This window comes from Halichoerus grypus, chromosome 1 (genome assembly GCF_964656455.1).
Source record: "Halichoerus grypus chromosome 1, mHalGry1.hap1.1, whole genome shotgun sequence".
NCBI lineage: Eukaryota > Metazoa > Chordata > Mammalia > Carnivora > Phocidae > Halichoerus > Halichoerus grypus.
The window spans coordinates 54,305,443-54,332,516 of NC_135712.1; the positions used below are offsets into that span (position 1 = coordinate 54,305,443).

At 38.2% G+C, this 27,074-nt stretch overlaps 2 protein-coding genes across 2 annotated transcripts in view; one reads left to right on the plus strand and one right to left on the minus strand.

Moving 5' to 3' along the window:
- The first annotated feature begins 864 nt into the window (after positions 1 to 864).
- On the plus strand, positions 865 to 11,800 carry HHLA2 (HHLA2 member of B7 family). Its single transcript, XM_078058919.1, has 5 exons — positions 865 to 928; positions 2,484 to 2,837; positions 3,792 to 4,055; positions 5,935 to 6,255; positions 11,694 to 11,800. The coding sequence occupies exons 1-5, from the start codon at positions 865 to 867 to the stop codon at positions 11,798 to 11,800; spliced, it is 1,110 nt and encodes a 369-aa protein (XP_077915045.1).
- A 989-nt stretch (positions 11,801 to 12,789) lies between these two features.
- The window catches only part of MYH15 (myosin heavy chain 15), a 152,859-nt gene continuing 138,574 nt past the window's right edge, over positions 12,790 to 27,074 (minus strand). Inside the window, 3 exon segments of the mRNA XM_078058924.1 lie at positions 12,790 to 12,930; positions 17,073 to 17,330; positions 18,227 to 18,330. Of these exon segments, the coding sequence (XP_077915050.1) occupies positions 12,790 to 12,930; positions 17,073 to 17,330; positions 18,227 to 18,330 (503 nt within the window).

Sequence of the window (27,074 nt, forward strand, 5' to 3'; positions counted from 1 at the left end):
CAAATTATTTCTTTAAAATTTTCTTTTAGAGGTATTTAAAACTAATTATATGCTATCCCTTAAAAAGAGTAAAAATTATCTATAATCCCATCACCAGAGAAAAGCGGTTATATTTTACTTACTTGGAATTATATTGTATGTATACAGTTTGCCATCTATATTTTCTTCTGTGTTTTAGTTTTTGAAACACTCATTGTGAATCATGATTTTAATGACTGATTTATGATTTGTACTATTATTATAATATATGAGAATGTATTTCCAGATTTTGTTTTGTTTTTGTGTGTGATTATAAATAACACCATAGTTAACATAATTGGTGTTAATATTTAACTGAATTTGTTTTTAGTATATTTACTATAAAAGCAATACATGTCCATTGTGGAAAGCTTTAAAAATAAAGACAGAAACTGTTATCCAGAGAACCACTGTTGAACATATACCAAATCTTTATTCATTCAACAGCCATTTTTCAATACCTACTATATAGTAGACACTGCTTTAGAGGTGAACTCTGCTCCACAGAGTTAACATCCTAGTGTATATTTAGTCATGTCATGTCTTTCTCTGATGTGCAGAAATGTGTGTGCTTTTAAAAAGAGACTATGCTACTTACAAGTTACATTGTATTCTGGTTTTTCTCCTATAATATTAAGAACTTCTTTCCATGCCATTGAACCATCTATTACAGTATCATCTTTAGTGGCTGCAGAAGAATGATTTGTGTGGATGTACTGTAGTTTATTTAACTGATCTCCTATAGTCAGACACTCTTTTCCAATTCCTGTTTGCATTTGAAATCCATACATAATATGCATATTTTGCTTGTCTTTGATAGTATAGCTAGTATGACCTCCACAAGACATGAAGTCACAGGCGGTGCTGTCCATCATCCTCATTCTTGTACCATCTCTTAGTGGATTTCACGGTGAGTTCCTTTATAATACACCCAGGTGTTAGTTGTTCGTATCAGGAGCTAGGGACATGAGTACACAATGCAAGGTGGCGGTGTCCTCTGTAGCCATAGCATTGTGAACTTTTCTAAAAGATCACTTAATGAGAAACAGGAAAACAGACTGGAGGTCCTGCATGAAGATTAAAAATGACATTTTCTTCTGTCTACTCTAAGGCTTTTTCTAATCTGTTATCTGCTACCAGATATAAAATCACTAGAAAGACAAGTTTGATTGATTGGTGATTGATTTTTTTTTTTCAAGTGTAAGCTTGGTACTTAACACTTAACAGAAGGCACTATCCACTTTGCTTGGTCCTGTGATGAGCATTTTTAATTATCTAAGGGAATATTAGAGGTGTTTAGTAGAACAATTAGGGAGATTGACAAAAACCACTCCTTCCCCCGCACCACCACCTTTCTGTGTCTTTCTCTCAGCATAATACTGCATCCCTATAGTTCTTTGTACAGAAATAAACTAAATCTCTCTGAGGGAGAGAAGTGGGACATAGCAGAGTGGAAAGAGCCCCAGAAGAGGACGCAGAGGGAAAAGACTGTGATAAGGCCACATGAGCACTCACTTCTCCCATCTTGGGTGGTCTTGGCCAAGGTCCAAAGGAGTTTACTCCATCATCTGTAAGATAAGACCCTTTCTGGTTCTAATATTCTAAAATCCATAGATAGGGTACATAATCTACTTAAAATGTTTTGGGAATTAGTCAAAGAAGCTGGATGTTGCCTTCAAGGATTATGAAATGGCTAAATATATTTTCTTTGCAAAGATCTTGATTGTGCTACATCAAAAACTAATGATGTATGGTGACTAACATAGCATAATAAAATAAAATTTAAAAAAAATCTTGATTGTGATGAATCCATCTGCTTTTCAAAATTAATTTCTGAAGTTAATAGTAAAGTATATGTATAAATTATAAATATGTATGTGTATATATGTGTGTATATATCTCAGGATGATTGATACTTCCACATTTATATCCAGAATAATATTCCTTTACTATATTTCAGTTGACTCGTAGGATATCCCGAGAGGTGTCCTCAAGCCAAAATAAATGAGTCACTTCACTTCCCCTTTTGGATTCCTCCTGCTCATGTGTTCCCTTGCTTGAAGCTAATGTCTGCATATTTCTAACAGATTCCTGAATCAAGCATTGTCTTCTACATACTCCAAATATTTCCTAATGAAACCAAGTTAAATTTGTTCTAATCTTTTAGAGCCTGCTGAGTCTAGTTAACTGGATAAACTAATTTGTTATTGTTGTAGTAGATGTTAAAAGTGAATGTGTTCAGGAATAAAAATCAACAGGAGTCTTCTGTATGCATAATATACAATTTCAGAAACTCTACCACAAGTTTTGTGGCTTTTTTCTAGTAACAGACTAGCCAGGGTTCTTGATGCTGTGGTCTGTTAGTGGTCAGGCTGTGACCCAGGGTAGTTCTGCTAGATGGTGCTGATAGAGCCCTAAATAAGCACCCATCATTAATTCTCTTCATACCTGCTCTTGATTTTTAGATACATTCTTTTTAGCTTCCCCCAATCTTGTTACTACTGAGGAAGAGCAAATAGTCATTGGAAGACTTGGAGAAGATATAATTCTCCCTTGCTCATTTGAAAGTGAGCCTGAAGTCGTAATTCACTGGAAGAATCAAGATAACTATGTTTACTCATACTACAAAGACAGTGACTCTTTGGAAAATCAAGATCGCAGATACACAAACAGGACATCCCTCTTCCATGGTGAAATTCACAATGGGAATGCCTCTTTATCTTTAAGAAGATTAAGCCTTCTGGATGAAGGAATTTATGTATGCTATGTGGGAACAACATCTAGAAAAATCATAAATAAAGTGGTACTAAAGGTGGGAGGTAAGCAAGCATGTAAGGTTTTATAAAACATAGCAATGATATCATTCCGTGTTTTTCTGAAATACCTTTTTCTTAATTGAATATGCTATGGGCTTCCTTCCAAGTCAATACATACAAATCTACCTCATTTTTTAAATGCATGGTATCTCATAGTATAGACACACTATAATTGATACACCCATTCTTCTGCTGGTAGATATTCAGGTATTTCCAATGATTTATACAACAAATGTTGTGCTGAGCATTCTTGTATTTAATAGTGGGAAATGATCAGAAAGAAAAGTATCAGAAAATTGTAATACATTACTTTGACCAGCAGCAAAATAGTATCCATTTTCCCCTTAGTCTTAGCAGCACCTAATGTTATCAATCTTAATTTCTGCCCATATGATATTCTTTAAAATTGTTGAATTATTGGCTTAATTTGTTTGTTTAATTTTAATATATGCTTTCTGTCTGTATTAACTTTATAACTTCTTTATTTATGGGGGAGGGGCATTTTCTAGTGGGTTATTTTATACAGCACTTGTTTCTTCTTTTTCTGTCTCACTTAGCTGCTTCAGACTTTAACTCAGAAATCTAAAGATCATGTGTAAACAAAGAATCAAAAAGGTTCTGAGTTATTACCTGGAGAGTACAGAGTGTTTCATGAGCTCTAGTTTATATTGGTTGCTCAGCGAGGTCATTAGATTTCTTTTTAGAACTCTTACTAGAGAATTAAGATTGCTAATTGCTAAGAATTCATGCATGCTTTTTTTTTTTCACTTGTGATAACCACAGTATGTATCCTAAGTTTCTATAGTTTTTGTTTTGTTTTTCCTTTAGTAACTGCCAATTTTTGCTCATAAAGCTTAGCTTTTCATTTCATAGGTATTAAAATAATAAGTGTTGTGCACAGATGGCTTAAAAAGAAGCTAATGACAGTCTCTCATTGTCCTTCTTTCTCCCTCCTAGCTTTCGTCACACCTGTGATGAAGTATGAAAAGAGGAACACAGACAGCTTCTTAATATGTAGTGTGTTAAGTTATCCTCATCCACTTATCACATGGAAAACTGACAATACATCCATCTCTGAAAGCAATATGGAAGAAATTGAATCTTCGGGTCCTTTTTATGTTGACAGTATGATAAATATTACAGGATCAAATTTATCTTATGAATGTGCTATTGAAAACTCATTACTGAAACAAACATGGACAGGGGGATGGGCAATGAAAGGTAGGTTCCATTGGGCTTTCTGTGTGCATGTGCTATGTCAGAGGTTGGAAGGAAATGAGGATTGATTTATAGGGAAAGAATGGAACACAAAAGAAAGAAAATGCATCCTCACCGGTGAGAAGACCAAGACTGTAGTCCCAAGTCTAATATTTACTGACTCTGAGCACTAGCTCCTCACTGGCAAAATGGAAGTAATTCCTACCTGCTAGGTGTTTGAGTTGAAGGAAAACATGTGAAATGGAAAGTAGCAAATCTATTCAGGAATATTATCATATTTCTCTGATTCATCTTCTAAATAGAATTTTCTACCTGAATTGTACTTTAAAAGATGTGAGAAGAAAGCTTGCCTATTAGGTCACAATCTGTGATGCTTGCCAATCTTTCAACTAAACAAAAATTCATTAGTATTATTGCTTCTGTTTATTCTCTTTACATAGTATTAGCCCATTAAACTTTATCAACAATTCTATCATAGCACGAGCAGTTTTTAATACTCATTTATTTGAACAAACTGAAATTTTGATCAATCTCTACATCACCTACTATTTATGATTAAGAGGAAAAATTAGTTTGACATCTTATCCAAACTTCAAGGAAAAATGTTTTATATTTTAGAAGCAAAGAAAAATGTTTTAGTAAATCCCCATTATATGGAGAAAGTGGAGGTCAGCTATCCTTTTTGGCCTTCTTTTCCTGAGTTTCATATTCTCAAAGTGCTTGCCAAGAAGACCCTAAATTATGAGTGATTCTCCACCTTTACATAATCTCAGTGTCAAAGGCATGGTTGCCAATGTTCAGTTTTCCAGGCGGCAATGGAAACATGAGAAAGTGTTGAAAATATTCATATTAAATTGTAGATATTTTCTATGGAAAATCATATTTTCTCATGTTTATTCAGAATTGAGTATCCAGAAGCATCCACGGTTCCTTAGGCTCAGTGCTATGTTGTCTTGTTGAGGATTTATTATACGCCAAGTTTGTTGCTCTCAGACTGTGAACTTAAGAATGTGTACACTTGAGGTGCCTGAGTGGCTCAGTCGTTTAAGCATCTGCTTTTGGCTCAGGTCATGATCCCAGGGTTGTGGGACTGAGTCCCGCATCAGGCTCCCTGCTCAATGGGAAGTCTGCTTCTCCCTCTTCCTCTGCCCCTCCCCTTTCTTGTGAGCTCTCTCTCTCTCTCTCTCTCTCTTGTTCTCTCACTCTCTCCCTCTCTCCCTCTTGCTCTCACTCTCTCAAATAAAAATCTTAAAAAAAAAAAAAAAGCATGTGGATGCTTATTCATTTCTGGATCCACAGCATCTAGTACAAACATGTAAAAATTAAACTAGGAAAATAGCATACAAAGGGAGCAATTCTGTTCACTGTGGTTGGGTATAGAATGTCCGAGAATATCCAGCAGAGTCCCTACTCTCATAGAGCTCAGTCCCATGGAGGCTTACCTGTACACACTTGGAAATATACTTGTAATGTGCAGGAAAAGAAACTTTGTGCAGAAAGTGATTAAGAAGCAGTTGAGACCACAGAGACTACTAGAGAGTAGACAGAGTGGCAAGAGGAGGGTCCTGGGGAATACCAGCATTTGAGGGGTCAACAGAAGAAGAACATTGAGTTTGAAAGCCTGGTAACTGGTAGCAGCATTCTTGAGTACTCACTCTCAGGTGTAGGAGTTAGAAACCAGTAATGTCACCTCACTAGCTAGTCCAGGCGTAGACCTCCTTGAAGGTCTAAACCTAATCACAGGAAGTGTTAAAATGGTGGTGGCACAGCTTCTTTCAAGAAACGCATTTCCAAAGGTATTTCTCGAAGCATTGCTAAGTGTAACTTAGAAAATTCATTTGAAATTGTATTTTCATTGTTTCCTTTTCTATCCTGTTTTTAGATGACCTTCATAAAATGCAAAGTGAAAATTTTTCACTCTCATGTGAACTTACAAACAGTATTTTTTTACTGGATCAAGACTTCAAAGTCACTTGGTCCAAAGTAGAAAAAGAGACCTCCTCCATCCTGGCTTACTTTCTGAGCTCCTCACGAAATACAACTATCTGTGGACCCCGAGTATCCTGGAACAAAGAACGAGTAAACCAGACTGACTTTTCCTTGACTTTGAAGGATCTTATTCTTTCAGACAGTGGGGAATACTTATGCAATATTTCTTCAAGCAAATATACTTTCCTCACCATCCAAGCACTGCATGTAGTAGGTGAGTTACAAGTGGGGTTGGATAATTGGTTTTGGCTATAGCAGTAGAGATCATGAATATCAAACAGGGAAATTAGGTTGGCATTTAAAGAATATTTCTGATTAGTATTTCTGAAAATGTTATCTACAGGGATATTTTTGGTCAAGATGTAGTCAACCGCCTTCTTTCAAACACATAAGAGTCCTGCATTGAAAAAAAAAAATATTTCCATAAGATTTCCTTTTCATAGTTTCAAGGTTTCAGAAATGAAGGAGGAACCTGCATGATTTGGTGACTCTATAGCCTGAGCATCCTCAGTTCCTGTTTACTGCTATGCCTAACGCATGCTTTAGGGTCTGGGGAGCTGAGGCTTCAGGCACAGTAAGAGGTTAGAATTGGGACTCTGGTAGATGCTAGGGAAGCATGGTCTGTGAACTTGGTGGAAACAGTCACCAACAGACATTGGAAGCACTAAGTGTACACTGATTCAGCTCATTTTTTACCTCTAGTGATAGCTAACGGCTGAAACTCTTTAAAATATTTCTAGTTCACTCTCTATAGAGTCATGGCACATGTACCCATGAAGCTGATTTTCTAGGTGGGCTGGTTGATCCCCTTACCCTTAAGCTATCAGTTGGATATCATGGGACACAGTGGCAGCTCTCTATTAAAGATATTTGAGTCAGTAAAACATATATTTTAAAAACATTTCTATTATTTTAGTTGTGAAAATTAGGAATAACAGATCTGGAGGTTCAGTGATTTTATGTAGTGAGATTTAGAGATAAGAACACAGAGTTGCCCTTAGGTCAAGTGGTCTTCGAATAGAAGCTTCTAGACACTGAGGGATGATACTCCCTTTGTGTACAGCTGTCATTTTGAGAGTGCTGAAAACGGACGCAATTGAAGCTCCTATTTTTCTCCCAAATAAGAATGTTAGTTTCATGTAAAATATAGATAAGCTTACATTCTATTTTTCAAATTTTGCCTCATGTTGGATTCACTTTGGAATGTAGGAAAAAAAAAAGACAGGAAGATATGGTTCTGAAGACCACGTATGACCCATCTTTCTAACCAGAGATTTAATTTTTAGTTTACACAAAGCAAAGCATCAGGACTATTCTATCTCTGACAAAAGAAGCTTTTCAGAACCTCCCATTCCCAAGTAAACCCTAGCCTGTTGCGACTGGAGGAGGGTCTGCCCATACTCTCCCCCCAGAAAGAGGTGTATAGCAGGAGCAGCAGAAAGAGGGCAGGGCAGCAAAGAGGGTAAGCACTGCTAGTATCCTAGATAATCACTCTCTTTATTTATTTATTTATTTATTTATTTATTTATTTATTTATTTATTTATTTATTTAATGTTATGTTAATCACCATACATTATATCATTAGTTTTTGTTGTAGTGTTCCATGATTCATTGTTTGCATATAACACCCAGTGCTCCATGCAGTACGTGCCCTCTTTAATACCCATCACCAGGCTAACCCCTCTCCCTCCTCCCCTCTAGAACCCTCAGTTTGTTTCTCAGAGTCCATAGTCTCTCATGGTTTGTCTCCCCCTTCGATAATCACTCTTTCAAAGAAATTTGGTTTTCTCTTCTGAATCACAATTTTCTACTTGTTGTCTTACCCAGGAGATACTACAGCATTTGAAAAGGAAGCCCAGATTGGGGGGTAAAGGGAGTTATGATTCCTAGAGTCTAGATCTACTTAATAAAGGTTGCATGGAATTGAATGGAATTGAATAATTCTTGCTAAATTTTGCTGCTGAATCACTATGTGATGTTCAGCAAATCTCTTTACAGTGGAGGAAGTGAGGGTGACAAAGTAAGAAAATGCTGTACCTTGCAGGACTTTCTTCAGGAGGAAAAGTATGCATGTTTTTTTTTTCTTTTTAAGATTTTATTTATTTGTCAGAGAACGAGCACAAGCAGGGGGAACGGCAGGTAGAGGAGGAAGAGGGAGAAATAGACTCCCTGCTGAACAAGGAGCCTGATGCTGGGACTTGATCCCAGGACCCTGGGATCATGACCTAAGCCAAAAGCAGAGGCTTAACCAACTGAGCCACCCAGGGGTCCCGGAAAACTATGTGTATGAAAACACTTTCGAAAGTCAACATTTCTCCTTAATTGCTCACTCTTTATATGGGTATACAATTTCAGAATGACACAAATATGTGTAGAGATTAATGTTTTAGTGGTTGCAGAACATTATTTTATTAATAAAGAGTATGTTCATAAAAATGGACATCTGTTATATTAAAAAAAATAGCTATAAACACTTTTTCACCTTGAATTGGCCTGTGTGCTCTAATGCTTGCCCCTACTCTGTGGCAGAATGTAGATCACAAGATTAGCAGATTCTGACTTGAGTAATTCAAAGTCTCCAAGTTTCTGCCTTCTGGGGTCCTACTTCCTTTAATCCTAATTACAACAATTATAGTTCCAACAAAGATGCTGGAAAAACCCCGGTTCCTCCAGTGATTCTGAGGAACATCAAGCACTCTATTATCCTGGTGTTCGCCTGTCACCTCTCACTCAAGGCGCTGACTTCTCTACTCCACTGATCACCTCGGCACTTACCCTGTTCCTCTTTGCCCCTGTCTTCTCCAAACTAGGGGTACACTCCGCTCTCTCTTCATCCTCCAAGGAGAATGCTGGGCTGAGGTTATTCTGTAGTCATAATTATTCCTTTGTAACTGTGTGTTAACTCTTAACAATATAAAACAAGAGAAACTCACAATGCATAATAGACTCATTGCTTCTCAAGTTTGCAACCTTTTATTCCCCCCGACACTCACCCCCTACCAAGCCCCAAATTGGTTAATATTCCAGCTTATGTAGGTTTTCCACAGTAGAGACATTGAGACTGGGAGGTATTTATGCTCATAAATGCAGAAATAACTAGTTTTAAAATCATAAATGTGTTCTTTGGTAATTTTTCTTCCAGCTTATAGACTTTTTATTTTATTTAGAACAGAGTCAAAGCAGAACCAGGTGGATAATTATTCCGTCTTTGGTGATTTGGGGTTTCCTGGCAATTTGCATATTCTGTACATTAAAAAGACACAACTGTTCCAGGAGAGGTAGGTATCTCATGGAGAATATGAGCTCTGTCCCTGGGTGTTCACGTAGAGGTGCATCAAGGATGACCTGCAGCTAACCCTACACGACTGTTGGGCATGTAAACAGGTCTGAATTTTCTGGACAGTCATTTGTAAAATTTATCAGAAATCCTTTAAAATGCTCCCACATTTCCAGCTAACTATACTTCTAACAAATGTATCCTGAATTAAATGTTCAAAGATGTAACAAGCCATATACAAGCACATGCATTGCAGCACACTGAAAAAATTTAAATCTAGCACTAAAATAATACACAGAATTACCAAAATTATCTCGCACTGAAAAATAGCTCAAAAGAAATAAGCCCAAACTTTAAAAATGGGTGCCTTTGGAAAGAGTTTGTCCCTATGTCTGACTTGCTTTAGTCCCTGCACTCTCGTTTCTCTTTCTTTGAGCTTTGTCTAGGCTGCTACTGCTTTGTCTTTTATGGGCCAATTTATTTTAATCCTTGTCGCATTTTTAAAACACTTTTTCTAGATTTTCTGCAACAAACTTGGGTTACTTACAGGTAATTTAAAATGAGACATTAAGCTGCTATGGTCACAGGACTTCTTAGAAGACTTGACTTGTACTGACAGAATTAAATCTAGGAAAAACTTAGATGTACTTATTTGCACATTTTATAGACCAGGAAACTGGAATCCAAGAAGTTAGGTGCATGAAACAGACTTATGTATACTACTTAAGGTGACCCAGCTGCTCTCTCTTATTCCATAATCTGAGAAACCTAAGAGTCCTGGGAGGTTGAGATAGATCCTATGTCTCTTCCTCTGACTGATAATCACCTTTTGCCCCTGACGAAGTTAGGGGATTTGGTCATAGCAGACAACTTTATTGAAAGTAAGATATTAAGCGTGACAATGAGCAAGAGTTTCACCAGTTTTACCCTGTGATTGTTTATACTAATAGGCAGGCTAGTCTTGCTTATTACTGGTTGCTCCTGTCCCTTAGCTGGCCAGAAGTAGAAAAATATGGGAAGTCACAGGCAAGTCTAGTCACAGGCAAGTTTTTTGTCCCCTAAAAGCAACCTCTGACCTCATATAATGATGCTTGTGACTAGATTCGGGTTCAAAAATTATAGGACAGAGAGAGGGACCCTACATACTGCTCCAGAATGACAGTTTAATTTCTATATTAGAAGTGTGCAAAAGTCAAGTCCCAACAGAAAACGCCTGGCACACTCACAACTGTACAAGGGGGAGCACAGAAGACAGTTCATTTCCCCAGAGCTGGGAGCAGCTGATTTGCTAGCAAATCTAAACTGGAAGGGACAAGGAGAGGGTGCAGTTCTCAAAACCCAGGAGGAGAGAGTCATGTAAAATCAAATGCCTTGTAGGGAGAGTGACTTTTACTTGAAGGACACAGCCAGACCACAGCGACCTTACAAAGAAGGAGCTGGAAGAATAAATATGTGATTTTGCCCTTCCCTCTCCCTGCTCTCCGCTCCAACTGGAAGTCAGAGGGAAGAAACAGCCTGTAGAAGGAATCCGTCCAGGTCAGCTTCCCAGGGCAGACAGCAGGCTGGGTTCTGATTCTGGAGGGTCAGTCAGGAGCTATCAGCAAAAACAATGTCAGGGTATTGGCTACTTAAACAACCAATGTTCTATAGCTCTGTAGTTAGATAGGCTGAAAATATATTTCAAGCTGTTACACTAAAGGCCCCCAACCATTGCCTACCTCCAGGTCCTTGGTTGTAGTTCCATATGACCATGGTATGTGTTTTCTTTTTTAATTTCCTTTTTTTAAATTTTATTTTATTATGCTGTTAGTCATCATACATTACATCATTAGTTTTTGACGTAGTGTTCCATGATTCATTGCTTGCGTGTAACAACCAGTGCTCCATTCAATACGTGCCCTCTTTAATTCCCTTTTCTAGAACTGTTTTAAAATGCCCTTAGTCTAGGATAAGTATAAATTATCCTAGATTTTAGCAAGGCACGAAAGGAAGGCCTTCCTTGGAAAACAGCATCATACCCCTTTTTCCTTTGCCATTGATGGGCTTAATCACCACCTCCTTGGCTGTTATCTTCCATTGTTAACAGTATGACTCAGGCCAACTACCCTAAAGAGCCAGGAATTCCTGGCCTGGTTGGACAGCTTTTATCCCTTCTTTGGTACACCTGAATCAGCCATAAGAATTTACTGTTATTTGTAGCTGATGAGGTATTTCTACACTGACTGCATTTTTAAGGCTGTTTGTTGGAAGAAAGATATGAAATGGGGAGTAACTGAGGAGAGTCGAATAACATAACTGTACTGAGGTACGAATAAAAGATTTTGAGTGTTTGCAAACAGATTTTTTTCTAAGTTTCTCTTTTTTTTCCCTATAGAAAGGTCTTCTGTCTGTACTGAGAGGGCCACCATGGCTAATGCAGAAGAGAGCAAGGTAAAGCTTTTACTTTATCAAACCATCGATAGCACAAGAATGCTACTATGAAAAAGTAATCAATTCATATATCATCATGCAAGACTTTGACATAGGGAAAAAAAGGGTGAGAGAGATCACAGGGTAACAGAACAGGAAAAAAAATACAATTAGGGCTTTTTCCAATGTCTATAATTAATAGGCTCTACTTAAATAAGCGGCTGCTCTTCTCATTTCCTATTGTTACTTGTGAAGAAGATCTCCAGAGGCACTATGCGTATGATGGTGCACCAATGTACTTGTTCTTCCAATGGAAGCATGGGACTGCATAGAAGTAGAAAGAAATACAAAGTGAGAAAAGCAGATTACAGTTTCTGCCCAGATTCAGATGGCTGGCCTTCCATACTTTTCCAACCACTTCTAGGCTCCTTGGGGACCGATAATTCACTTACAAATTATAGTTTGATTGCAAATTCAGTTGTTTAAAATGGAGTTAAACTTTTTTGCTACACACCTTTTATTATGAGTTCCATTAATCAGAATATAAAAGCAAGGAATGGGGTAAACATGTTTTTTCTACTGGTTAAAAACTCAGGAACTAATCTAAATGGGAGATTAAAATCATAACTACTTATAACTGTCTCATGGATTTCTGATTACAGATGCAAACAATAGCTCTAAAGCTCCTCACTCCCAAAAACCAAAACAAAACACTATCATCATTAAATGCTTAAGATAAAAATGGTTATTCTGACATGAACCACAGCCATTTTAAGTCCATTTTTCTTGGTTCTAGGCTCTTTCAGAACACCCAGCTAGTACAGGAAATTAAGACAGGACCGTGTCAACACATGAAGAGCATCCTTAATATCCAGTGACTTCACTTCCCCTTTCCTCACTGCAAGTCCAGAGGTGGCTTGTCATGGCCTAATAATTCTACCATTGGAAAGACTTGAAACCATTATCTTTCCCACTATCACATTTATTCTTCAAGTCCTAACCATCGCTCTCTGACTCCCGACCTGCATCGAGATTATGAATGCCTGGATGCCAATTCAAGCTTAGAAAAGAACGGTCTCATTCAGTTTCATTCCTGCTGCAGTCCAGGAGGCCACACTGAGATTCCCACCAAGATCTTGGAAGAAATGTATCACTAAGTGCTGATTCAAAATCTGATCAACTAATGATGAGTGAGAGAGCACCTAGAAGCAGAAATCACCTTAGTGAAAAGGTGAAAAACCAGGGCAATTGATATACTAAGGTATTGTACTCCAGCTTTATATGGATAGTTAATAATTAACTAGATTTAATATGGTGAGTCTTAGGGACTCCAAAGTGTAAAAATGTCAGGATCTCCAAGATTGCGTAGAGCAAAGGGCCCTATCAACTCACGAACTGACATCTCTGGGGGTTGGGTTATACCTTCCAACACCAGGTTTGCATAGCTGAGTGACATTAGCTATGAAGATAATCTGATTCACTCTTCTGACTCAGTTGTCATATTGTTAATCAGCCTAATAATAAATTTAGATTTCCACATAAATTTTTACACAGAGAGAGAATGGATAGCCCAGCTGACTTGATGATCTCTTCCCTTTATTTTAATCAATTTATAAGAAAGTCTAACCAGGATTTTAGTGACTTAAGTTTTGACCCTATAGTTTATAGGAGAAAACCAACCCTGAATTGTGTATTAATGCTACCTGGTCTGATTTTCTCTAAGTATTTGCTACAATGTTGTGATAGGCATTCATCATAAACTGTTAAGTATTGACATCATTATAAAGAAAAACTTTAATTGTGAGGAGAAAATGCTCAAAACTGCTATACTCTTCTTACAAAACGGAAAGACCAAAGTCAACAAATTGAGGATGGTAGACAAGAATGAACCTGGGTCCTTCAATGCTATTGAGCCTCTGAATTAATCATAGAGCCACCTGTATGAGTCAAGGTTGGGGTCAGAGAGGCAGAGTGCTGGGAATGACAGAGAATAGGGACTTATTATATGGAATCAACATTAGATAATTCTGGGCACTCATGAAGAAGTCTGTGTCAGGCTGTCCCCTCTGCATCTGGGGCTGGGCCTGAAGTAGCCGGAAGTCAGCTGTGCCAGTGGTCAGGAAGGAGAGCTGGATATGGAGTGAGGATGAAAAATGAACAGTTGCTCCTTCACTTCTTCCTCTCAAGCCTGGTGAAAATTTCTCTTGTGACCAACTCTAATCCAGAACCACACAGAGAAAGGAAATCCAGGACATGTCCCTTCTGCTTAGCTACAGTGGCACAATATAGAGCCAGCATCCCACCTATCACTCAGCTCTCCTGTGTGAGAAGCTGCACCAACATGTAGCCTACCTAGGTACAGATTGGGAGGATTTAATCTACAAATTATTTTTTTTAAGATTTTATTTATTTGACACAGAGAGAGAGACAGAGAGGGAACACAAGCAGGGGGAGCGGGAGAGGGAGAAGCAGGCTTCCCGCCGAGCAGGGAGCCCGATGCGATGCGGGGCTCAATCCCAGGACCCTGGGATCATGACCTGAGCCGAAGGCAGTCACTTAATGACTAAGCCACCCAGGTGCCCCTAATCTACAAAATCTAAGTGCCTTTGACTGTATGTACATCACAGCGCTAAGAGGAAAGTTTATCAACCCCTACCATTAGTGGCTAAAAACATAGAGTCATGAATTATGTTACTATGTTATAAGTAAACTTCATTAACTTTACTTATAACAATTTACCAACATACCCCAGGCCTCATGGCCTATGTCTTCCATAAATATTAAGAGGCAATATGGACAAAAGAACAGGTATTCATTTTTTTAACTTCAGAATTAAAACGATTCTTATTTAATCTTTTATGTAAGATGTTTACTTGTATTTGAGGATCTGAAAAATCCCCATTAACCTTGGAAGCAGAGACTCTATTACATTTTCTAATCACCTTGTTTAAACTGCTTTCCATACCACATAAACATTTTTTAAATGCTTGTTTCAAAAGCAACATGTTTTTAAATGCAACATGGTTTTTTTAATGCTTGTTTCTAATGCAACTTAAGTTTTCAGCCATTAAATGGTACCATCCTTGTACTTGTCGAGCCCCTATCCTTCATAAGCAAAGAACTTCTTATTCTTCATGAGCCTGAAAAAGTATGAGTGTGCTCGGTGAGATTCCTGTGACTTTCATCAGCGGCACACACACCCAGAACGAAGCCCAGTCCTTTCCAGAGTAAGCAGGTCTTAGCCAACTCCTCATTAGCTTCGAAGGGATGCAGGGAATTGAGGCAATTATGTACATTACAGAAAGCAGATACAGGTAATTCATCTGAAGGACATGCTTGGGCACTCTCAATTTTCTGCCCGCCTGGGTTTGCCGGGGAAGGCAGCTCCCTCTACAAAAGACCCCACAAGGGAAAGACTGTGGCCACATCACCAACTGGTTCCACAGTCCAGACAGACACCCAATTCTTTCAGAAAACCTTTTCTCTTGGTTTACGACAGTTGAGAGATTTTTCAGGCTTTCCTTCTGAGAATGGGAAACAATTAGTCATTGCACTGCCAAGGATGGTTTTCCTAGTCATCTCGGGCCTCTCAGAAGCAATTTCTGCTTCACTCATTTTATTCTTTGTTGGAAATAACTGTGACAAAGTCGAATACATTACATGTTTTGCAGCCCTTTCGACCTCCTCCAGCTGAGTGCAAGCGTAACACATTGGAGGCATTTCCCTAAACAAAACCATTATATGGAGTTGATGGGCAGGCCCTGCCTCTAAGACCCCAAATCCAATGCCATGACCCTTCTCAAATTGAGGGCAGAGTTCAAACCACTTAACTGGACCTCTGCTCATAGGCCTTATCCCTGAGACAATCTTCAGGCAGCAACAAGAAATCTCTGTAGTGTGCCAATGACTCATGCTTCTCATATTTAGATCTAAATATATTCGATATAACCAACTTTTAGATTCTCCTTCAAAAGAGATTATTTTGACCTCCTTCCAGGTAGTATGTATTATGGACAATCCTATCTGCTTATCTTGCAGAGTTATTAATAGCTTATTTATGATAAGAAGACCAGGTATGTACCAAGTTTTTAAAAATGAAATGGTACCTATCTGTGCTAGGCACCGTGCTTTATAGACATTCCATAAAGGGCAGCAAATGGCGCATTATCCAATGCCCTTTAATTCATTTCTCCTAAAGCCAGACCTCATTAAAAAACCCTGTGTTTGTGGGAAATCTCAGTAAGAAAGCTGGCGCTTCCTATTTTGTATAACCCCCAAGTTCATATGTTGAAATCTCAATCTCCACAGTGATGGCGTAAGGAGGTGGGGCCTTTAAGTCATGAGGATGGAGCTCTTGTGCATAGGATTAGTGCCTTCTATAAAAATCCCCAGAGAGCTTCTTCCCTCTCCCCACCCCTTTTACTACGTAAGGACATAGAGAAAAGGGCCGTCTATGAGGAAGTGACCCTCACCAGACACTGAATCTGCCAGCACCATGATCCTGGACTGTCCGGCCTCCAGAACTGTGAGAAACGTTTGTTATTTATAAGCCACCCAGTCTCTGGCATTCTGTTATAGCAGCCTGAACAGACATTGACCCTGACAAGCCTACAGTTCGCTGGTCTTGGTCATGCTGCCACTTTGCTAGAAAAGTTAGGGTGGTAGCCCCTACCCTGGGATCTGAATAGTAGTGTTGAAAACCACAGATAGGGGGAAATAACCCTTTCCCCTTGTTTTAGGACAGAATGAGGGATAAAGCAGAAAGCTAGAGAAGACAAGTACATTTATTCTCCACTGCCTCAACTTTAAACCTCACCACCCAGGTCTCCATACTGATCCAGTATAAAGTCAGGTACTTATCTACATAGAAAGACTTAACTCAGTTTCAAGCAGATCCATCTGTGCTTTTAAAATCATCTTTGCGGGGCGCCTGGGTGGCTCAGTCGGTTGAGCGACTGCCTTCGGCTCAGGTCATGATCCCAGAGTCCTGGGATCGAGTCCCACATCGGGATCCCGGCTCGGCGGGGAGCCTGCTTCTCCCTCTGACCCTCCCCCCTCTCATGCTGTTTCTCTCTCACTCGCTCTCTAATAAATAAATAAATAAAATCTTTAAAAAAAAAATAAAGCAAAAAAAAAAAACAAATAAAATCATCTTTGCTTTCTGGACTCCTGACTGTTCTACACAAATGAATCTAGGACCTGGAACTCGGAGCCAGCAAGTTCACCTGGAATTAAGCATTTGAGAAGTATAAATACAATATACATTCCACTCAAATGCTTAACACCGCATATTACCTGGCCAAAGAAAATTTAGTAAATATGGGAAGAGCTTAGCAGAACCTACTTTTTGTTTTTTCTCTTCAAAGTCTTTTGAAAAATAATTTCTTGTTCTACTGGTCTCTGTGATGACATGAGCTCTAAACATACACGCTTTAAGAATTACAACAGAGTTGAATATCTGACATACCTTTTTTCTAAACTCTTTTGCTTTGATCCTGAGTTTATTGACTTGAGATTCTGCTATCTCTGCCCTTTCCTTAGCTTCATTCAACTCATGTTGCTGCTTCTTATACTTGGAAAGATATTGATTGGCTTGTACTTCCTATAAAAATAAAAAAAATGAAAAAATATCCCTGTGCCTGCATAGTCATTTTTTTCTGCTTTGACATGAAAAAGTTGAAAAATGTGTGAAAGGAATCTAAACTTCTGAGTATTGAATGGATTATATTTTGGTATAATATATAAGAATTCAGACTTTCTAATAGGCATGAGATCCATTTTTGTAACCATTGTTCTCTGGAAATTTAGAACCTGCTCAGCACGTTCCACTAATTGGAGCTGGTATGGCTTTCACAGGCATGTTACATGTAAGAAAAACCACAATTGTTTCATAATCAGTTAAACATCCTAGTTTACCTTTGAGTAGAGGGGGTTTATCTTTAAAAATTATACAAGTCAACAGGTAATTTTTAGTCCTAGCAGTGTTTTAGCCCAAATCATTGAAATATAGGAGATATTAGGTATAAACCAATGTATATGGCACTTATGAATTACCTTCTATGTAGCTATGGATATTAACCCAGGGTTGGCAAGTACATTTCAGATGATGGTAGTTTGGGCCAGTTATGTCCAGGCTCATCAGGAAAAAGGACTGTGAGCCACATTATGCTCACCCAAGGTTTTGGGGTGAGGAAGGCCCCAGAGTGCTTACCTGGCCAAAAATTCACCATCCCTATACAACACCATGTTCTTACTGGACTCATTTCTTACAATGTACATGTTTGAGTATAAAACAAGGTTGAGGGCAAGAGCTCTGGCTCCCTGGAAGGAAAAGTAACAATTTTTTGAGCATTGTGATAATTCTAGTTTGAGAAAAACTGGAGAATGAACAGACTTTAAGCTGAGCTGGTCCTCTCTAGACAAAGTGCTTACCTATCTCCGTTAATCAAAAACAATGGCTGGGAAATCCATGAGACGGCAATAGCCCCAGGTACTTACGGCTGCCTCCATTTGCTGCTTGTAACTTTGTACTTGTAGCTGAAGTTTATCCATCAGAGTCTGCATCCTGCTCAGATTTTTCTTGTCTTCCTCTGCCTGAAATGCTTAGGTATGTATATGAAGGTGATTTGAATGATCCAGCAGTCTGCATTGGGAGTCACCTCATGAGCAAGTAAGAGGAAACTTTATTAAACAACATATTTGAATTGTGATTTGAAAAATGGGTCTAACTTTACTGATTCCAAGTTTTGAGAAATTAACACAACTCTGAGCACTGACAGTCTTTTCTCCTGATCCATCACAGAACTCCATTAGCCTTTTGCTGAAATAGAAGTTAAAGCCACTAGTTTCAATTTGGTCAGCAGCCCTCCCATCCTAACCAAGCTACACCTGCCTGTGGTTTCTCAGGAGGAATGAAGTACCATTGTTACAAAAGCTGCATGTGCAAAACTAGAAACCTCTCCTCTCACTAATCAAACCAACTCTTCCCTTGAAATTTCTAATTGACTCTTGGCTTTGGATAATGAAACTATAGAAAAGGTAAGTTTTCTGGAATTCTGGTGTGGGCATCAGCAGAGATAGGAAAATTTTATGAGCTGTGGGGATATTGGTGTGTACACTCTCATTGCTTCCATTGCAATCAGGCGTGGGCTAGAGAAAGGAAATCTACTAAGATAGAGTTCCTCAACTGTGCTCTACAGAGCCTTGAGTATTCTGAGGAAAGAGGAGGGGAGAGGCAGGCAGGCAAGACTCTGCACGTCCTCCACTTTCCTATGACCTTTCAACTAGAGTATCTCCATTTTGGAGCTGTTGAACTTCCCAAAAGAAGAACATCTCAACTGGTTGATGGTTGAGATACTGATTTAATCAAGACCTACCCCTGCTGCTCAAATTATTTTCCTGTTTTCATCTTACCTATTTCATCAAATGTCAACAACTTGGTGACTTTCATGGTCTTTCCACCTACCTTCCACTGCCTTCCACAAACCTCCTCCACTCCAAGTAGGCTCATCTCCTATTACCTCACAGCTTTCCTGCTTATTTCCACCTCTGTAAATTCAGTCAATATCTCCCCCCCACACACACACACACAGCACAGAGGCAACAGATAGAAACACACAGTCTTTTCATGAAAGAGGTCTCTTTGCTTATCTTAGCTGCAGGCTAGGGGCAGGCTTCTAATTTAAAACACATCAAGGGGCTGACTGTGATACTCTCCAGAGTCTGGAGAGGCAAGTAGGCATCATATTCACACCTGCCCTCTGCCTCACACCAGGTTACTGATATCTCTCAGAAAGGAGCTTGTGCATATTTGGCACCTAGTTTTGTGGCTGCTGCCCAGGGAATACCCCATGGAGGCATGGCTCTGGTGGCCAACGGGACTTATGCTCATGGGTCCCATAAGACTGCAACAAACAAAAACTGCTTAACCACCTGCCCCTTCCCCTGCCATGGCACAGTATAGTAGCAGCATACCGAAATGCCATCATTCTGTAAAAGAGACCAATTCATTTATCTTAGTAGCTGTGACTGAGGAGTTGACTTCTAATTTTTTTTTTTTTTTAAGATTTTTATTTATTTATTTGACAGAGACAGAGATAGTGAGAGCAGGAACACAAGCAGGGGGAGTGGGAGGGGGGGAAGCAGACTCCCTGCTGAGAAGGGAGCCCGACGTGGGACTTGATCCCAGGACCCCGGGATCATGACCTGAGCCGAAGGCAGCCGCTTAACTGACTGAGCCACCCAGGCGCCCCTTGACTTCTAATTTAACATACATCAAGGGCCTGACTGCAATCTCCCCCAGAGACTGGGAACTTGGTAGGGGACAGCTTTATGCTCTCCATCTGTCCCACCCTAGCCTGCTGATGCTGCCAAGAAAGGAGCTTGTGCACAGATCTGGTGCCCTGGATTTTGTAGCTCTGCGCAGAAGACACATCCCTTGATAGCCTGGCTCTGGTGGCCAGCAGGGCTTGTGTTCACAGAATCAATGGGATGGTAGCAAACAAAGAAACTGTTTGGCTCAGCACAAAAACAGAAATATCTATCTCCCAGTCTTCCCCTAGAAGAGGTATATTTGCATATTTTAAAAGCTCCTACCTGAGGATCCAGCTTCCAGTCAGCCTGCATCTAGGTACTGAGATCTTCCTCTTTGAGACACTAATAGGCTAGGACATCCTCAACTATTGGGAGCCACTAAGAACAAAGAAGACTGCTTGAACAATCACAAAGATTTTAGAAACAACCAAGAGCTAGAGAAGTGTTGAACAATAAAGATCATCTTCTACATGTGGCCACTCGATCAAGACTGGAAGAGGTATCTGTTTTATGTAATGCATAGAAATCAGTACAGAAGGAAAAGAAAATGAAGGAACAGAGGAATGTGCTCCAAACAAAAAGCAAAATAAAATCTCAGAAAAAGAGGTAAGTGGTTTACCTGATAAAGAGTTCAAAATAATGGTCCTAAAGAAGCTCACCAAGCTCAGGAGAACAATGCATGAACAAAATGAAAATTTCAACAAAGAGAAAATTTAAGAGAGTACCACACAGAATCACAGTGATGAAGAATACAATAAGTGGACTGAAAAGTACAATATGGGGATTCAACAGCAGACTAGAAGCAGAAGAAAGGATCAGTGAACTTGAAGACAAGGGCAATGGAATTCCTCTCATCAGAACAACAAAAAGATAAAGAATAAAGAGTGAAGATAGCTTAATAGACTTATAGGAGAACATCAAGCAAACTAACATTTGCACATAAGGGTCGCAGAAGGAGAATAGAGAGAGAAAGGGGCAGAAAGTTTTTGAAAAAAAAAATAATGGCTGTAAACTTCCCTAACCTGGGGAAAGAAACAGACATCCAGATCCAGGAAGTTCAGAGACTTCCAAATAAAATGAACCCAAAGAGGCCCACACCAACACACACAATATTAAATCGTCAAAGACAGGGAAAGAATCTTAAAAGCAGCAAGAGAAAAACAACTTGTTACATATAAAGGAAACCCCATAAGACTGCGTAAGCAGATTTTTCAGCAAAACCTTTGCAGGCCAGTAGGAAATGGTATAATATATTCAAAGAGCTGAAAGACAAAATACTACCAAACAAGAATACTCTACCTGGCAAAGTTGTCCTTCAGAACTGAAAGAGAGATAAACAGTTTTCCAGACAAGCAAAACCTAAAGGCATTCAATATCATTAGACTGGCCTTACAAGAAATGTTAAAGGGACCTCAATAAGCTGAAATGAAAGGGCTCTAAGAAGTAACAGGAAAATGAATATATAAATCTCATTGGCAAAGATAAATATATAAAATTCAGGATAATATGCTGTTATGGTGGTGGGTAAATCACTTATATATCTAGTATGAAGGTTAAAAGACAAAAGTAGTAAAAATAACTAACTTCCAAAATCTGTTAATGAATACACAAGATAAAAATATGTAAATGGTGACATCAAAAACATAAAACATGGGCAGGGAGGAGAGTAAAAATATAGAACTTTAGAATGCATCCCAACTGAAGCTTAAAATAAACTATTATAAATACAGGTTGTTTTATGTAAGCCTCACGGTAACCACAAAGCAAAAACCTACAGTAGATACAGTAGATACAAAAACCTATAATAGATACACAAGATAAAGAGAAAGGAATCTGACCATACTACAGAAAATCATCAAATCACAAAAGCAGAAGAAAGGAACACAGGAATTACAAAACAGCCAGGAAACTAACTGGCAATTATGTACATCCCTATCAATAATTACTTTAAATGTAAGTGAACTAAATTTTCTCTAATCAAAAGACAAAGTGGCTGAATGGATTAAAAAAACAAGACTCATCTACCTGCTGCCTACAAGAGATTCACTTCAGATCTAAAGACACAGACTCAAAGTGTAACAAGACATTCCCTGCAATTGTTAACCAAAATGAAGGTGGGGTAGCTACACTTCTATCAGACAAAATAGATGTTAAGACAAAGATCTTTTTTTTTTTTAAGATTTTATTTATTTATTTGAGAGAGAGAGAATGAGAGAGAACACATGAGAGGGGGGAGGGTCAGAGGGAGAAGCAGACTCCCTGCCGAGCAGCGAGCCCGATGCGGGACTCGATCCAGGGACTCCAGGATCATGACCTGAGCCGAAGGCAGTCGCTTAACCAACTGAGCCACCCAGGCGCCCCAAGACAAAGATCTTAATAAGAGACAAAGGTCATTATATAATGATAAAGGGGTCAATTGAACAGGAGGGTATAGCATTTGTAAATATCTATGCACCAATATAGGAACATCTACATATATAAAGCAAATATTAACAGATCTAAAGGGAGAAATAAACAGCAATACAAAAATAGTAGGGGACTTTAATACCCAACTTTCATCAATAGATAAATCATACAGACAGAAAATCATTAAGGAAACATAGTCCTTAAACAAAACATTAGAACAGATGGACTTAACAGACTGTATACATTCTAACCAAAAGCAACAGATTACACATTATTCTCAAGCATGCATATAAGATTCCTCAGAATAGATCCTACGTTAGTCCACAAAACAAGTCTTAATAAATTTAAAAGGACTGAAATCATATCAAGTATCTTTTCTGACCACAACAGTATGAAACTGAAATTATAAGAAAAAAAAACTGGAAAATTCACAAGTATATGAAGATTAAAAAACATCACTAAACAACCAATGGGTCAAAGAAGAAATCAAAAGAGAAATTAAAAAAACCCCAAAAATATCTTGAGGCTTATATGCAACTGTTGAATCACTAAACTCTACCCTCTGAAACTAAAACAAAACAAAACAAAAGGTTGTTCCTTAAAATACTTTGATGCTATATTGTTCTTCACATAAAAGTTTGTACCTCTAATTTCTTCATTGTGAATTTTACCTCTTATCAATATAAACGTACTTTTTTTCCATCAAAAAAATACCTTGAGACAAATGAAAATGGAAATACAACATACCAAAACTTATGGGATACAGCAAAAGCAGTTCTAAGAGGGAAGTTCATAATAACAAATGTCCACATTAAGAAATGAAGAAAGATCTCAAATAAACAACCTAACTTATATATATATATATATATATATATATATATATATATATATATATTCACAACAGAATATTACTCAGCCATAAAAAAGGGATGCAATCTTACCATTTGCAGCAACATGGATGGACCTAGAGGATATTATGCTAAGTGAAATAAGCCAGGGAGAGGAAGACAAATGCCATATGATTTCACTTATATGTGTAATTTAAAAAACAAAATGAAGAAACTAACAAAAATAGCAAAAACAGAATCTTAAATACAGAGAACTGGTGGTTGCCAGTGGTGGGAGGGGATGGGCAAAAGAGGTAAGAGGAGTGGGAAATACAGGCTTCCAGTTTTGTAATGAATAAGTCATGGGATGAAAGGCACAGCATAGGGAATATAGCCAATGGTATTGTAATAGCGCTGTATGGTGGCAGATGGTCACTACTCTTGTGGAGAACATAGCATAACATCTAGAGGTGTCAAATCACTATGCTGTACACATGAAACTAATATAACATTTTATGTCACATATACTTCAACAACAGCAAAATTTTAAATAAACTGTTAAACTTTTAGCTAGACTCACCAAGAAAAGAGATGATTCAAATAAAATTAGAAAGAGGAGACATTACAAGTGATACCACGGAAATTCAAAGGATCATAAGAAACATTATAAACAGTTATATGCTAAAAATTTGGACAACCTAAACGAAATGGATAAATTCTTAGAACATACAACCTACCAAGACTGAATCATGAATAAATAGAAAATCTGAACAAATCAAAAACACAAGAAACAACAAGTTTGGCAAGGATGTGGAGAAAAAGCAACCCTCTGGCACTGTTGGTGGGAATGCAAATTGGTGCAGCCATTTGTGAAAACAATATGGAATTTCCTCAAAAAATTAAAAATAGAAATATCCTATGATCCAGAAATTGCACTACTGGGTATTTACCCAAAAAATATGAAGACACTAATTCAAAGGAATCCATGCACACCTATGTTTACTGCACCATTATTTACAATAGCCAAACTATGGAAGCAGCCCACAAGTTCTTCAATAGATGAATGGATAAAGATGTTGGGTGTTTGTATGTGTGTTCAGCGATATTATTGGTACATTATCCAATCATAAAAAAGAATGAAATCTTGCCATTTACAACAACATGGATAGAACTAGAGAGCATAATGCTAAGTGAAATAAGTCAGTCAGAGAAAGACCAAAACCATATGATCTCACTCATATGCGGAATTTAAGAAACAAATGAGTAAAGAAAAAAAGGGAGAGAGACAACCAAGAAACAGATTTTTAACTACAGAGAACAAACAAATGGTTACCAGAGGGGAGGTGGGTGAAGGGATTGGGAACTAGGGGATGGGGATTAAAGAGTGCACTTATTATGATTAAAAAAAATAAAATGATAAAAATAAACAAAACTCAGGTGCTTGGGTGGCTCAGTCTGTTAAGGGTCTGCCTTTGGATCAGGTTATGATCCTGGGGTTCTGGGATCGTGTCCCGTAATGGGCTCCCTGCTCAGCCGGGAGTCTGCTTCTCCCTCTGCCCCTCCCCCTTGTTTGTGCACTTGCTCACTCTCTCTCTCTCGCAAAAATAAGTAAAATCTTTTTAATAAATAATTAAATAAATAAGTAAATCTCAATAAAGAAAAAATCTGAATAGAACAATTACTAGTAAGGAGATTGGATTAGTAATAAAAAACTTCTCAATGAACAAAAGTCCAGGACCAGATGTCATCATTGGTAAATTCTTTCAAATGTTTAAAGAAGAATTAATACCACTTCTTCCCAAATTCCTTCCCAAAATTGAAGAGGAGGGAACACTTCTAACACCTTTTACAAGGCCAGCATTACCCTATCAAACCATAAGAAAGAAAGAGAGAGGAAAGAAATAAAGAAAATTAAAGGCCAGTATCCCTGATGAACATAGATACAAAAATCCTCAAGAAAGTATTAGCAAACTGAATTCAATGATACATTAAAAAGATCATATGCCATGATCAAATTGGATTTATTTATTTTTTTTAATTTTTTAAAGATTTTATTTATCTGACACAGAGAGAGCAACAGCGAGAGAGGGAATGCAAGCAGGGGGAGTGGGAGAGGGAGAAGCAAGCTTCCCGCTGAGCAGGGAGCCCGATGCAGGGCTCGATCCCAGGACCCTGGGATCATGACCTGAGCCGAAGGCAGACGCTTAACGACTGAGCCACCCAGGCACCCCGATCAAATTGAATTTATTCCAAGGATGCAAAGATGGTCTGACATCTGCAAATCAATGTCATACACCACATTAACAAAATGAAGGATAGAAATCATATGATCATCTCAATACATGCAGAAAAAGCATCTGACAAAATTCAACGTCAGTTCATGATAAAACCTCTCAACAATGTGGGTATAGAGGGTTGTATCTCAAGATAATAAAGGCTGTATATGAAAAACCCACAGCTAACATACTCAATGGAGAAAAGCTAAGATTTTCCTCTGAGATCAGGAACAAGACAAAGATGCCTACTCTTACTACCTTTATTCAACGTATTACTGGATGTCTCAGCCAGAGCAATTAGGCAAGAAAAAGAAATAGAAGGCATCCAAATCAGAAAGGAAGAAGTAAAACTGTCTTGATTTGAAGATAATATAATAGCATATGTAACAAAACAAAAACCCTAAAGACTCCACCAAAAACTATTAGAAATAATAAACAGTAAAGTTTCGGGATATAAAATCAACATACAAAAATCAGTTGTGTTTCTGTACACTAGTAACGAACTATCAGAAAGAGAAATTAAGAAAACAATCCTGAAAAAAAAGAAAAGAAAAGAAAATCCTGGGGCTCCTGGGTGGCTCAGTCAGTTAAACATCCAACTCTTGATTTTAGCTCAGGTCATGATCTCAGTAACCTGGGATGGAACCCCGAGTTGGGCTCCCCGCTCAGCGGGGTGTCTGTTTGTCTCCCTCTCCCTCTGCCCCTCCCCCTGCTTGTGCTCTCTAAAATAAACAAATCTTAAAAAAAGAGAAAACAATCCTATTTACAAATGCATCAAAAAGAATAAAATACTTGGGAACAAATTTAACCAAAGGGATGAAAGACCTGTGCCCTGAAAACTATAAGACATTGATGAAAGAAATTTAAGAAGACACAAATAAAATGGAAAGATATTCCATGTTCATAGATTGGAAGAATAGTATTAAAATGTCCATATTATACATAGCAATTTACTGTTTCAGTGCAATGCCTATCATAATTTCAATTGCATTTTTCACAGACATAGAACAAACAATTTTAAAATTTGTATGGAACCACAAAAGACCCCAAATAGACAAAGGAACTGAGAAAGAAGAAAACTCAGTGCATCATGCTTCCTGATTTCAAACTGTGTTATAAAGCTATAGTACTCAAAACAGTAGGGGTACTGACACAAACACAGACACATAGATCAATGAAACAAAATAGCCCAGAAATAAACCCGCATATATATGGTCAATTAATTTATGACAAAGGAGTGAAGAATATACAAGGATAGTCTCTTTAATAAATGGTGTTGGGAAAATTGGACAGCCACAGGCAAAAGAATGAAACTAGACCATTTTCTTATACCATACACAAAATTAGCTCAAAATGGCTTAAAGACTTAAATGTAAGATGTGAAACCATGAAAGCATAAAACTCCTAGAAGAAAACATGGGGTAAGCTTCTCAAAATTGGTCTTGGCTATGAAATTTGGATTTGACAGCAAAAACAAAGGCAACAGAAGCAAAAATAAATAAGTGGGACTACAGCGAACTAAAA

Bases quoted from the DNA above. Each gene is read 5' to 3' on its own strand.
- HHLA2 (XM_078058919.1), top strand. From the start codon at position 865: ATGAAGTCACAGGCGGTGCTGTCCATCATCCTCATTCTTGTACCATCT. The intron at 929-2,483 runs GTGAGTTCCTTT...CTTGATTTTTAG, and splicing joins ATCTCTTAGTGGATTTCACG to ATACATTCTTTTTAGCTTCC. The intron at 2,838-3,791 runs GTAAGCAAGCAT...TCTCCCTCCTAG, and splicing joins AGTGGTACTAAAGGTGGGAG to CTTTCGTCACACCTGTGATG.